Below are 12,856 nucleotides of genomic sequence, written 5' to 3'. Positions count from 1 at the left end.
GGGAGGGGGGTCCCGGCAGCCAGGTCAGAACCCGGCCCTGTCCCAGGGTCAGTGTGTGTGAGACCCCCCCCCCCATCTCCTCCAGCCTGGGGTACTACTGCCCCCCTGCAGCCCGGCCCCTAGCGCCGCCCTGGGGCCACGGGGAGCCCTGACTGCCCGGGCAGAGCCCCCTGCTGCCCCCCCGCAGCCCAGCCCCCAGCGCCGCCCTGGGGCCATGGGGAGCCCTGACTGCCCAGGGGAGCCCCCTGCTGCCCCCCCCATGCAGCCCAGCCCCTAGCGCCGCCCTGGGGCCATGGGGAGCCCTGACTGCCCGGGCAGAGCCCCCTGCTGCCCCCCCCCTGCAGCCCAGCCCCTAGCGCCGCCCTGGGGCCATGGGGAGCCCTGACTGCCCGGGCAGAGCCCCCTGCTGCCCCCCCGCAGCCCAGCCCCTAGCGCCGCCCTGGGGCCATGGGGAGCCCTGACTGCCTGGGCAGAGCCCCCTGCTGCCCCCCCCACAGCCCAGCCCCCAGCACCGCCCTGGGGCCATGGGGAGCCCTGACGGCCCGGGGACAGCGCCCCACCCCCACGTCGGGCCAGATTCGTACATAGCCAGACTAGGCAAGTACCCAGGACTCAAATCTGGGGCGGGACCCAAAACGGTTGAGCCAGCGCCCGGGAGGGAAGGAGGCTGGGCAGCCGCAGACAGACCCACACGTCCTGCTGGAGGAAGCCACGTGCCGTCCCTGTGTCTCCGCCGTGGGGCAGGCACAGCGGGTCCCTGCACGGCGAGACAGCAGGAGACACTGGGGAGCAGCCCCCTGAGAGCGCAGCGAGGTGACTGCAATGGGTTTCACACCGGTTTGCCAGCGGTGGTTGCACCACATGTGCTCTGCAATGCTGATGCTGGGGCTTGTCTGCTTTTGCAGCAGGGGGCTTTGTTATTTTGTCTTGTGTGGTTTAGGGTCGACATTGGAGCTCGGAGGCAGCACGCAAATGACCCTCCTGTAACACACCAGCGTGTTCGGTCCCTGGCTATTAGTGACAATAAGACGACACGGGCTGGCTAGTTCTGCAGTATCACTTGTTAGCACCAGGGCCGTGCACATTCTGGTTTCTCACCATTTCCGCATGTGGTTTCATGTTTGCGCTGACAGTTAACCGCCAGCCAGGCAAGCTAATACCTTCGCCCCTGTTGCAGAGAGAAGGAAAGGGGGAGGTGTCGTGACCTGCCAGAGGTCCCAGGTGTCCTGCTCCAGGCTGGCGTGGTGGCTGCACCACCGTCCCGGGCAGCCCCTGCACTGGAGGCTCTGATGCCCCTGCTCTGCAAGGGGAACCCTTCTGCCAGGTGGAGTCGGCAGCAAGACGAGCAGGCTCCACGTCTCGGGGTTCCCCTTAACAATCCAGCCCAGAACTGGCACCAGCCCCACCCAGATGGTGTGACGTTATTGATATAAATTGGGACCATATAGAACAAGGGTTGCAACCAAGGTCCTGTAGTGGCACCAAATCTTAAGTAAAGGGGGTCATATAAGGTGTCTAAGACCAGGTTCTGGGTTGCTGGTTATGATGATGCTGTCTGTATGTCTGTGTATCATTTTGTAGTTGAAGTTATAAGTATTGGCTCTGTACTGTCTGTATTTTGTATTATGCTCTGCTTCTGGGAAATATCCCAGACAAGCTGGTGTTAGCCCTGCCTAGCTGGCTTGATGGCCCATTAAGGACCATCAGCTACGCAATTGACCCATGGAGAGAAGGCAGACACGCCTTGTGACTCAGCAAAGTATACAGAGACTTGTCCATGTGACTGCAGACTCCATTTTGCTGTAATTTTCCACAGTGAGGACAAAGAGATTCTTACACCTGGAAAAGTCTATATAAGGCTGATGCCTCATCTCCATTTTGGTCTTCAATCCTGCTTCTGATCTCTGGAGGGACTTTGCTACAAACTGAAGCTCTACACAAGGGACTGAATGACCCATCCCAGCGGGGGATGTATTCCAGAGACTTGATTTGAACCTGCAATTTACTCCATCACTGCTGCAAGCCTGAACTAAGACCTTTGCCATCACTGTATGTAATTGATTCCATTTAACCAATTCTACCTCTCATCTCTACCTTTTTCCCTTTGTAAATAAACCTTTAGATTTTAGATTCTAAAGGATTGGCAACAGCGTGATTTGTGGGTAAGATCTGATGTGTATATTGACCTGGGTCTGGGGCTTGGTCCTTTGGGATCGAGAGAACCTTTTCCTTTTATTGGGGTGTTGGTTTTCCTAACCATTTATCCCCAGGACGAGTGCACTGGTGGTGATACTGGGAGACTGGAGTGTCTGAGGAAATTGCTTGTGTGACTTGTGGTTAGCCAGTGGGGTGAGACCGAAGTCCTCTTTGTCTGGCTGGTTTGGTTTGCCTTAGAGGTGGAAAAACCCCAGCCTAGGGCTGTGACTGCCCTGTTTGAGCAATTGGTCCTGATTTAGCACCTCAGTTGGGTCCCGCCAGAACCGCACCGTCACAGATGGGAACGTTCTGAGGGAACAGGGGGTTGGGGGTTGGTTTTGGTGGGAAAAACTGGTTCAGTCTGGTTTGAGCCAGGGAAATCCAGTGTCTTTAACAGGAAACAAGTCTGCTTCCAAAGATGGAGTCCGAGGGGCGCAGATGATGTGCTCCATATTGGATTTCATTAAAGCCAGTGACGTACATAACCTTTGCCTTAGACACCCTATGAAAACAGCGAATTAAACACATTTAAACAGGCCCAACGCAGGGAGCAGGGGGGTTACACTGGGGATGGGAAGGAAGCTCCCTGAGCTGTCACCTGAGCCAGGAGGGGGTGGGGAGACGTGACACCTTCTGCCTGGAGACCGGACAAAGGGAGGAGGAGCTGGGGGGAGGGGGGAGAGAGCTGCTGGAGGAGGTTTTAGATTCAGTTTGGGCTGGGGGGTGCAACGCAGGGAACCCCAAGCTGGGGTCTAAGCTCCCTGAACCCCCAGAAGGACCAGATTGAGGGGTCCTGGTTGTACCTACACGCTCTGCTGTAGCCTGCGTTCCTGTCGGCTAATAAACCTCCTGTGTTCCTGGCTGGCTGAGAGCCGCGGTGAGTCCCAGGAAGGGGGGTGCAGGGCCCTGGCTCCCCCACACTCCGTGACACCCAGAAGCGCCTCTACAGCAACACTTAGTGTAACGACGTCGCTCAGGAGCGTGGATTAGTCCCACGTCATTTCGAGTGTCGAGTTGGTCTCAGACAGAATCCCCCCCCCCCCCCACTGGATAGAGGCTCCGCTCCCACCCTCTTTCCCATCCCATAGGGATTTGGCACCCCCACCGCCTGCTTAGCGAGTGCAGTGCCAGGTCTGCTCAGCAGAGATCTGCTGCCCTTTATCCATACCATATGGATAACCACATTGCAGGACCCCTGCAGTCAGATGTAATTGGTTTTATTAAAGCTAGTGCTATAATTATCTCATACACAGGTTAAGGGAAGAGTGTGGGTACATCTGGGTGTGGTGCTTAAATTAGCCAAATGTACAAAGTTTGCTTTAAAAGTCATAAAACACATAATCTGCAATATCCCAATTAAGGTTCATGCATTTACACATCAGCACCCGACTCTTAGGGTACATCTCTCCTAAGACGTTTTGCTAAGAGTGGCTTGTGGACAGGAAAGGCAGCAGGGCGCGTAGCTTGTCCGTCGGTAACGGAGAATTTAGGGTAGGGTGTCCCCCTGGGCAGGAGTTCAGTCACTTTCACCAGCCAGACCTGATCACCTTGGCAAGGCGGCTCTGCCTGCTGGATACCGGGGCAGGTGTGTTACTGCACATACGGGCCGGCCCCGAGGTCTAGATGCCAGGGGGGAGCTCGTTCAGACCCGGCTCACACAACCTGCGCGGAAGCAAACTGTGCCCACAGGCAGGACTCTGTCTAGAGGGTTTTACTCCGCGGACGGGGGGATCGGTGAGCGGGTGGCTGAGGTTGGCAGTGACCTGCGTGACCGGCCCCTCCCAGCCACTCACCTGCTACAGAGGGAGCAGGAGAAGCCGATGGGGCTGAGCGAGGAACAAGGGCTCCCTAAAGCCGAGTAAAGTGGCTCCCCCGTGTCTGCTCCCCCATTTTGTCTAAGGAGCCTGTGTTGTACTCAGCCCGCAGCACCGCTCCTGGGAACCTGCCGGGAACTAGGGCCTGTTCTGGGGAGCCCCGTCCCCCAGGCGGCTGGGCTGCATTTTGACCTGCAAGTTATTACACGCGTTTTCCTGCTTTAGCTCAAAGGGAAGCCGCTTGGAGAGCAGCATAAGTAAGTGTCAGAATTCAGGGTCAGGAGTTCATCCATTTCCGGTGCGTTTCTCAAGGGAGTTTCTCTCCATATTCTGAAAGGGGAAGTGGATTTGTTTCGTAACTAGAGGGGCACTGAGTGATTTGCAGGCACTTCACTCTGTCTGCAGCTCCCTGACGGTCCAGGCGTGTGTGGGACTAGCGAGGAGACCTGGAGGGCACGTCCGTAGCTCAGGCTCTGAATGGTCTGACTCGGGTCTATGGGGGGGAGCCAGGGGCTGGGGTTAGCCCCACACGTCCTGGGCGTGGCCTGAGAGAGGGGCAGGAAGTTCCTCCGTTGCTGGAACTTCCTTTGTGCCAGAAGGGGAAGCTAAAGTCAGTTGTGGTGAATCAAAATTCTAGTGAAACCCTCCAGTGCCCCTGGGTCATGGCCCCACTGGGGATCGTTTCCTGGGCCGCTGGCCCCATCCCGGAGCCATTCACCTTTCTTAGTCCTCGGGCAGGTGAGGAGTCCGGGCGCCGGGACGATCAGCCCCAGCACGAAGGCCCCGACCCCCGTCAGCCTCTTGCTCCTGGCGGAGTCGGACTGCGCCTCTGTGAAAACAGGAGCACGGGCGGTTTGGGCTGAGCCCGGCCTCTCTTTGCCTTTGTAATCATGTCCCTGCTCTCTGCCCCCAGGGGCTCTGACCCAGGCCCATCCCCCGAGAGGTGGGGCAGGCCTCTGACCCAGGCCCATCCCCCGAGGGGTGCCCGGTGGGCTCAGGGGCTGCCCCACACCCAGAGGCTCTTACCCCAGTGCACGGCGAGGGGCCCCCGCAGGCTGACGTGCTCCACCTGGCAGGTGTAGACGTCCCCGCGCCGGGGGCTCATCTCCAGCATCACCAGGATCTGGAAGGTCCAGTCTCCGTTCTGGAGCAGCTCCGTGGACACCACCCCGGCCGTCTGCTCCTGCCCGTTCTTCAGCCACTTGATCTCGATCCCCCCGGGGTAAAACCAGTGGTGAGCTGGTTGTTAAATTTAGAAGCCCTTTTAGAACCGGTTGTCCCGCTTGGGACAACCGGTTCTAAAAGGGCATTTAAATTTAACAAGCGCTCCCTGCTGCGGCCCCACCTTACCTCAGCTCTGCCTCCACCTCCTGCCATGAATGTTCCTCCCTGCGTCTCCTCCCCCCCGCTTCCCGCGAGGAAGCCTGGGAGGGCTGAGAAACATGCAGGCTTCCCGCTCAGGAACAGGAAGACGGAGATGAGGTAAGAGGAGCCGGAGGGCCATGCGCCCAGGCCGCGTCCCTCCCCGGCCCCGCGTCTCCGGCCCCGCATCCCTCCCCGGCCGCCCGGGTCCCCGGCCCCGCATCCCTCCCCGGCCCCGCGTCTCCGACCGCGTCCCTCCCCGGCCGCCCGGGTCCCCAGCTCCGGCCCCGCGTCCCTCCCCGGCCGCCCGGGTCCCCAGCTCCGGCCCCGCGTCCCTCCCCGGCCGCCCGCGTCCCCAGCTCCGCGTCCCCCGCCGCCCGGCTCCGCGTCCCCGCATCCCCTGCCGGCTGGCTCTGGCCGTGGCCCCGCGTCCCTGCATGCCCCGCCGCCCGGCTCCGGCCCCGCGTCTCCGCGTGCCCCACCGCCCGGCTCCGGCCCTGCGTGCCCCGCCGCCCGGCCCCACGTCCCCGTGTACCCCGCCGCCCGGCCCCACGTCCCCGTGTACCCCGCCGCCCGGCCCCACGTCCCCGTGTACCCCGCCGCCCGGCCCCACGTCCCCGTGTACCCCGCCACCCGGCCCCGCGTCCCCCGCCCCCCCGCACCCGCCCCGCATCCCCCACCGCCCGGCTGCATCTCCCGCGGCCCGGCCCCGGCCCCGCGTGCCCCGCCGCCCGGCCCCGTGTCCCTTCCCAGCCGCCCTACTCCGGCCGGCCAGCTACCTGGCTCTGGCTCTCCGGCTCCCGCCACATCCTCCGGCTCCGCAGCGTGACTCCTGCCCCGGCCCTGCATCCCCGGGCTCCCGGCTCCAGCCTCGGCTGGACTGTAGCGCCGCCAGCCACATCCTGGCAGCGCAGTAAGGGGGCAGGGAGGGGGTGTTGGAGAGAGGGCAGGGGAGTTCGGGGGTGGATAGGAGTTGGGGGGGTCAGAGGGCAGGGAACAGGGGGATTGAATAGGGGCCAGGGTCCTGGTGGGGCAGTTAGAAAGGAGCAGGGGTTGGATGGGGCGGAGGGGGGGCAGGCAGGGGCAGGGGTTCCAGGGGCTGTCAGGGAACAGAGAGAAGGGGGGGGTGGATGGGGCAGGGGTCCCTGGGGTGGGGGGGAGGTGTCAAGGAACGCAGGGGGTTGGATGGGGCAGGAGTCGGGGGGGTCATGATCCCTCCTGGGGTGAGGAGGGAACCGGTTGTTATGATTTTGGCAGCTCATCACTGGGTAAAACCCCGTCACCGAGCAAACCAGCAGGTGGGGGTGGGGCTGGGACCCCGATTTCGTGGGGGAAACTTTCACCTTGGGCTGAACTGGAAGGGATGGGGGAGAGAGAGCTGGAAAGGGGGTGAGAGATGGCAGAGGGACTCAGAGAACAGGTTCCAGCTCCAATTCTTACAGTCTTCCTTGGAAGAGGCTGTCCCAGTGTGGGGGTCTCTGCTCACCCGCGGGCTCCGTGCAATGAGCCAGGTGGGTTCTCAGCACCGTCAGTGTCACCAGCAGAGCCCCAGCCCCCGGGACCCAGCCAGCCCCCACGGCTGCTCCACAGGGAAGGGGACAGGGAGACTGACCCAGCCCGAGAACTTCTCTGCCCAGCTCCGAGCACCAGCCCCCGGACGCTGCTCATCACCCCGGGGGGACCCCCAGGCAAGGGGCCAGGCAGCAGGGGGCTCAGCTGCCCCCTCCCCGAGTGTAGTGGGGAGGGGAGGGTGTGACGAAGTGGGACTGGTCATACTGGGGGCTGGGGACAGATCCTAAGTATCTAGCAGCAAAAGGCCAGCGCCGAATGCCTGACACTCTGTCTCCTAGCAACTGATGGCCGGGCCCCTCCCTGCAAAGGTGCTGGCTAAAGGTGTTGGAGACAAAGGGGTCAGGTGACCCCCTGGCCCGGGAGAGAAGCGGAGGAGCAGGAGCGGGTGGGGCCGACTGGAGCTGGCTGGAGGAAAGAACGGCAGCGCAGACCGGGCTCTGATTCCCCATTGGGGGCTCCGGGGACCCCCAAGATGGACCTAACCGGGGGGATCCGGTTATCTGTGCCTGCAAAACCTATGTTGGACTGTGCTTCTGTCGTCTAAATAAACCTACTGCTTTACTGGCTGGCTGAGAGTCCTGGTGAATCGCAGGGAGCCCGGGGGTGCAGGACCCTGACTCCCCCACACTCCGTGACAACTGGTGGGTGTAGTGGGGAGGGGAGGGGACACAGGGTCCCAGCAGCCGCCGCTGGGCCAGGGTCCGGCACGGACAGGGCAGGAGTGAAGGGAAGCAGGGGAGACACCAGGCGGGTTGGGTTAATTTAACCCTTTGGGTGCTGTCTCTGCCTGATCCACTCGGCCCCTCCCGGGCAGGCGAGGGGCCCAGACCCCTGGGCAGAGGGGGGCCCAGCGGATGGTGCAAGAGCGCCGCCCAGTGGACAGTCCCGGGAATGAAGGTGCTGCCCTGCCCGGGAAAGGCTGGCTCCTGCCCCAGGCGCAGAAGGGGCTTCGTCCCTTTCAGACCCCTAGATCCCCAGGCCGGAAGGACCCTGTTCAGATCTGGGGCAGCCCCGGCTGGGCTGGGGGCCGATGGAGGCTGGAAGCCTGAAGTCTGCCCTCCCCCCGTCAGCCACCAGCACAGCCCCCGCAGCACCCACGGGGGGAGTAGCCGCTGGGCCAGAGGGGCCTGTGCACAATTGGGGGACTCGAAAACAAGGGTGCCCGGGCCCCGACCCTGCTCCCCGCAGGTGGAAGGGGTGGGGAGGAACCTCTGGCAGCACCACGGGCTCAGCAGCGCTGGACCCCGGGGGAGCCGCACACGGGCGGGGGGGGGCTTTAAATTGTGCCCCCCCCCCCGCACTATCAGCCGGCGGCTCTACAAAGGCTCCCCCGCCCCCGCCAGCTGCAGCCGCCCGGCGGGGGCTCGCGGCGCGGAACAGCTGGGGCTGCCCAGGGCAGGGGCGGGGCCGCGTGAGCACGTATGCAGATCTGCCCGCGAGCGGAGCATTGTGGGAACGGGAGCAGGCTGCCGAGCAGGGCCCCAGTTGACCGTGCGGGGCTCGGCGGCGAGAAGGGTCCGAGCCCCGGGGACTGTCGGGGCAGCTGGCGGCGGGCGGGGCCGGCGTGGGCGGGGCCGGCGGTCGGTCCGAGTCGGGCCCCACCGTGTGTTGAGAATGTGGGGCGAGCGAGGGCGGGCGGCGGGCGGGCGGCAGGAGCTCATACTTACCTGGCAGGGGAGATACCATGATCACGAAGGTGGTTTTCCCAGGGTGAGGCTCATCCATTGCACTGCGGGTGTGCTGACCCCTGCGATTTCCCCAAATGCGGGAAACTCGACTGCATAATTTGTGGTAGTGGGGGACTGCGTTCGCGCTCTCCCCTGGCGCGGCTGGTGCAAAGACAGAACGAACATAGAAGCTGTGGATGGCTCATATAACTGATTTTTTTTGGAAGCATTTTTTTTTACTGCTTTTTTTAATGTATTTTCCTATTTTGATTTGGGACGGTTTAGACGCTTGCTCTCAACTTCTCGTAAACTTCAATCACGTTTGTACGCCTGTTTTCTTCTGTGCCTGTTGTCGTTGTTTTCAAATTGGGGGCTGGGATCTCTTGGGGGTTGTGAGCTGTCAGTCTCCACCCCAAACTCTGCTTTGTACCCAGTGTTTATAACGGTGTTAAATATACCAAAAAAAGTGTTTTTCGTTTCTGGGGGGGGGGGGGGGTCGCACTGAGACGTTTGCTGTTTGAAAGGGGTCACCAGTACAAAGTCTGAGACCCCCCCCCCGCTTGTACCGCTCCCTGCCCCTTGGCTGTAATAGGGGGCTGCGTACAGTGAAGCACAGACAAAGCTCGGCAGGCAGGAGGTGGTGTGTGTGGTGCTCTCTCATCTGCTCTGGTGCCTGGTGGGGGGGCTGCAGCTGCAGCTGATCTGTTCCTTTGCAAGTGGTTCTGGGTCCCCGACCTTGCCCCCCAGTCTGCACTAGGGGGACTGACCCGTGGCCTCACTCGCCCCAAGGAGCCCCAGCTGCTCCTCTGCCCCCTTCCCTGCCCATCCGTCCCCCTTGGGCTCTCGCCCCTCTGGCAGAGCAACAGCCCCTCCAAACCCCGTCTCACCTGGCACCTGGCAGCTCTGCTCCAGGAGGCAGGTTCCCGGCCTGCCCCGTGCTGCCCGTTCTCTCTCGGGGCACGGTGGCACTATGGACACTGGGCCGGCAGAACCCTGTGGCGGAGGAGGCCTGTCTGTCCCTCTGTCGCTTGACCCCACCGCCTCCCCGAACACTACGCTGCGGGTGAGGCCGGGTAGCCGTGTCACCCAGAAGGTGGTTTATCTTTTTCACACCCCGGCCGGAGGGAGCAATGTAGACGTGACAGTTCAGCAGGCACCAAGCCTCCGGGCTGGTCTCCTGGGGGGGGAACTGACATCAGCACAGCTCCGTCTGTCAGGGGTGCGGAGGGGAGAATTCTTCCATCGACCTAGCTCCCGCCTTTCGGGGAGGTGCATGTCCCACGCCGAGGGGACAAGCCTGGCGAGCGTCTAGACTGGAGCACCGGGTTTCGGCGCCATCTGCCCTCCGCAGGGGTTGCTTCCCTTGAAGAGCCCCCGCCTGCGGGACCCTGGCTGCCTTCAAAAATGTAGGGAAGGAACTGGAGGGAGAGGGCGACGGGTGGATTGCGGGGGAGGAAAATGGGCCGGATCCAGGGCAGAGCAGGGGGCGGTGCCGGGTGGGGGGCTGCCCCCCCGCAGGGGAAAACCGCTCTGCTCCGTTACATGTTTCACAACGTTATCGCTGAACATGGATTTTTTAAATTACTCTAGGGAAATGTTTTCTTTCCAAACAGACTCCATCCCCAGCAATGGTGCAAATATGCTCTGCTGGCGCCCGGCTCCCATTACCCCAGTACCCGAGTAGCTGCCTGATCTGCAGGGGAGTTCTCCTCCCAGACTCCTGCCAGGTCCGGAAGCGCCACCAGCCCCATGTCCAAGAGGGGGAAACTGAGGCCGAGCGAGACCGAGGCAGGGGCCGGATGCTTTCTGCCCCCTTGTTCTGTCCTGCTCCTGGGTCGCTCCTGCTTCCCCGTGTCCTTTGTGCCCCTGCTCTGCTCTGCCACCGAGCCCGGTTCGGAACCGCGGCTGGGCTGGGCCAGGCCGGGGGGCGATGGAGGCTGGAAGCCACGTTGGTGCCCCCCGAGTTCCGGCCTCGGCACAGGCAGCCCCAGCAGCTGCTTGAGCTCCGGGCAGCTTGGAGGGGCCCTTGTGCTCCGCGCTGCAGGCCGCAGCGGCCCCGGGAGAGCAGAGCAGGCCCCGGCCCGGAGCTCGCGGCGCGGAACAGCTGGGGCCGGCCAGGGCAGGGGCGGGGCCGCGTGAGCACGTATGCAGATCTGCCCGCGAGCGGAGCATTGTGGGAACGGGAGCAGGCTGCCGAGCAGGGCCCCAATTGACCGTGCGGGGCTCGGCGGCGAGAAGGGTCCGAGCCCCGGGGCCTGTCGGAGCAGCTGGCGGCGGCGGGGCCGGCGTGGGCGGGGCCGGCGGTCGGTCCGAGTCGGGCCCCACCGTGTGTTGAGAGTGTGGGGCGAGCGAGGGCGGGCGGCGGGCGGGCGGCAGGAGCTCATACTTACCTGGCAGGGGAGATACCATGATCACGAAGGTGGTTTTCCCAGGGTGAGGCTCATCCATTGCACTGCGGGTGTGCTGACCCCTGCGATTTCCCCAAATGCGGGAAACTCGACTGCATAATTTGTGGTAGTGGGGGACTGCGTTCGCGCTCTCCCCTGGTCATACTGGTGCAAAGACAGAAGGAGGGTTTTCTCTGTGCGATTTTCGTTGTAGGTGAGATGCTGGATGCACGTCACTGCTTTTCCTTAGAGCTTTTCTTTTCTGCACTTTTTTCTGGGTTCTTTCTTCCGACGTGGTATTGTGGTCAGGGGCAGGGCCTGGTGATTTTTAAAGCGAAGGGTCCATTTCTGCCACAGCACTAGCTGGAACAGGCGCTGCTCCTGGTGCCTGGCTCTGGCGTCTGCTCTCCAACTTGGCCACGCTGCGGGGCATGGGGGGGGGGGGCTAAGGCATTTTCTAGAGGGCAGGGCCACAGAGAACCGGCAGCCTTATGGTGAGAGGCAGCACCCCCCAATTGTCCGGCCCTGGGTGAGCGCTGGGCGCATGGGCAGGCTCTTGGGCGGAGGGAGCAGCAGGAGGGGGAGATTGGGGGGGGGCGCTCCAGGGACGGGGGCTCAGGGGAAGCTCAGGAATTGGGAGCGGGGCCCTGCAGGGGCACCCTATGGAGGGCAGGTTTCTGGGGGGGGGAGGGGGCTGGGGTGACGGAAGGTCCCTGAAAGAGGTGGGGGCCACCAGCGCCCGCCCCCGTCCTCCCTGTGCGCTTGTGGGCTCTGTGTCTTTGGACACAGGCTCTCTTGGCTGCAACAGCGCCACCTCGTGGCGGTTCGGGGGCGGGCACTAGGCGGGGAGGAACCCGAGGGTGCTGCCGGGGCGCCCCAGCCGAGGGGAGAAGGGAGGCGCTGCGGGAGGGGGAAGGAGCCTGGGGGTGAACCTGGCGGGTTGGTGGGGGTGGCCGGGAGAAGAACCGAACACTTTCTTGGGGCGGGGAGGATTGTTAGGGAGTTGAGGGGCCTCCCCTGTCCCCACTGTGATTAATTTCAGCAGGAGTGTTCTCAAGCTTAAGATGAAGAACAGTATTGCCGGTGTTGGGCCTAATCAAATGAGCTTCGCAAAATTATCTTTAAACGCTTTGCAAAATTAAGCTGCAACTTGTGGTCAAAAGATGCCTACAACCAGCCAACATTTTCTGTGGACTCGTATATGGTCTAACAGGCCATGCCCCCGGGCACGGCTTATTGAAACCACCTTTGGAACTTGTGGTTAAAAAACACTGCACCAAAAATCTGATTCCTATGTGGGTTTGATGGGCGAGGCCCCATCGAGATCACCTCACCCACAATCAAGCCACTAACCCATTTAGAGGTAAGTTACCTAGAAAACGAAGGAACAGCACAGCGGAGACAGTGGGCTATCGGAGTAAGCTCTCTCCTTGAGCATCATTTATAAACTAAAACAATAATTGGCTACAAACAAATAAGGAAGCAGAAATTATACAGCCGTTACGCTGCCATTTCCTACCGTTAGTGTTTGACTTTGCAACCTTTTAACCTGGTTTTGGTTGCCCTGCTTCAAAGCGCGACGGGCAGATGAGATTAAATGTGTAGAACCTCAGGGGTTGGGTGTGTGTGTCTTGGTCTAAGAAGTTATTCTCTTTGATCGGTCTGACCCGCACACCCTGAACCGAGGAAACCTGAACTGCACCCACTATCTGCACCTGGCCAATGCAAAGAGCAGTCGGCTAAAGGGTAACGTATTCTCGGCAGGGTAAGGTTTTAAAGTCGAGTAGTCTGGCTGCATGGAGTATAAGGTAATGGAGAAGTCTGGGCTGCTCGAGCTTTTTTGATCTCAAGTTGTACT

The 12,856-nt window shown here is 61.8% G+C and overlaps 2 protein-coding genes and 2 non-coding genes across 4 annotated transcripts in view; 3 read left to right on the top strand and 1 right to left on the bottom strand.

The window, feature by feature from the left end:
- The window catches only part of LOC123345793 (endothelial zinc finger protein induced by tumor necrosis factor alpha-like), a 1,203,704-nt gene that overhangs the window by 1,169,171 nt on the left and 21,677 nt on the right, over positions 1 to 12,856 (top strand). The gene's annotated exons all lie outside the window — the stretch shown is intronic.
- LOC123345794 (HLA class II histocompatibility antigen, DP beta 1 chain-like) lies at positions 3,516 to 10,362 on the bottom strand. The gene is made up of 6 exons (XM_044982843.1): positions 10,288 to 10,362; positions 9,506 to 9,788; positions 6,648 to 6,726; positions 5,037 to 5,239; positions 4,729 to 4,839; positions 3,516 to 3,538 (listed from the first exon to the last, which is right to left on the bottom strand). The coding sequence occupies exons 1-6, from the start codon at positions 10,360 to 10,362 to the stop codon at positions 3,516 to 3,518; spliced, it is 774 nt and encodes a 257-aa protein (XP_044838778.1).
- Positions 8,604 to 8,767, top strand: LOC123347098. Its single transcript, XR_006573052.1, has one exon. It is a non-coding gene; the product is annotated as a U1 spliceosomal RNA (small nuclear RNA).
- On the top strand, positions 10,994 to 11,157 carry LOC123347087. The gene has a single exon (XR_006573041.1). It is a non-coding gene; the product is annotated as a U1 spliceosomal RNA (small nuclear RNA).

The sequence above is a fragment of the Mauremys mutica genome, chromosome 12, assembly GCF_020497125.1.
Source record: "Mauremys mutica isolate MM-2020 ecotype Southern chromosome 12, ASM2049712v1, whole genome shotgun sequence".
Taxonomy (NCBI): Eukaryota; Metazoa; Chordata; order Testudines; family Geoemydidae; genus Mauremys; species Mauremys mutica.
This window is presented reverse-complemented; position numbering and strand designations above follow the sequence as displayed.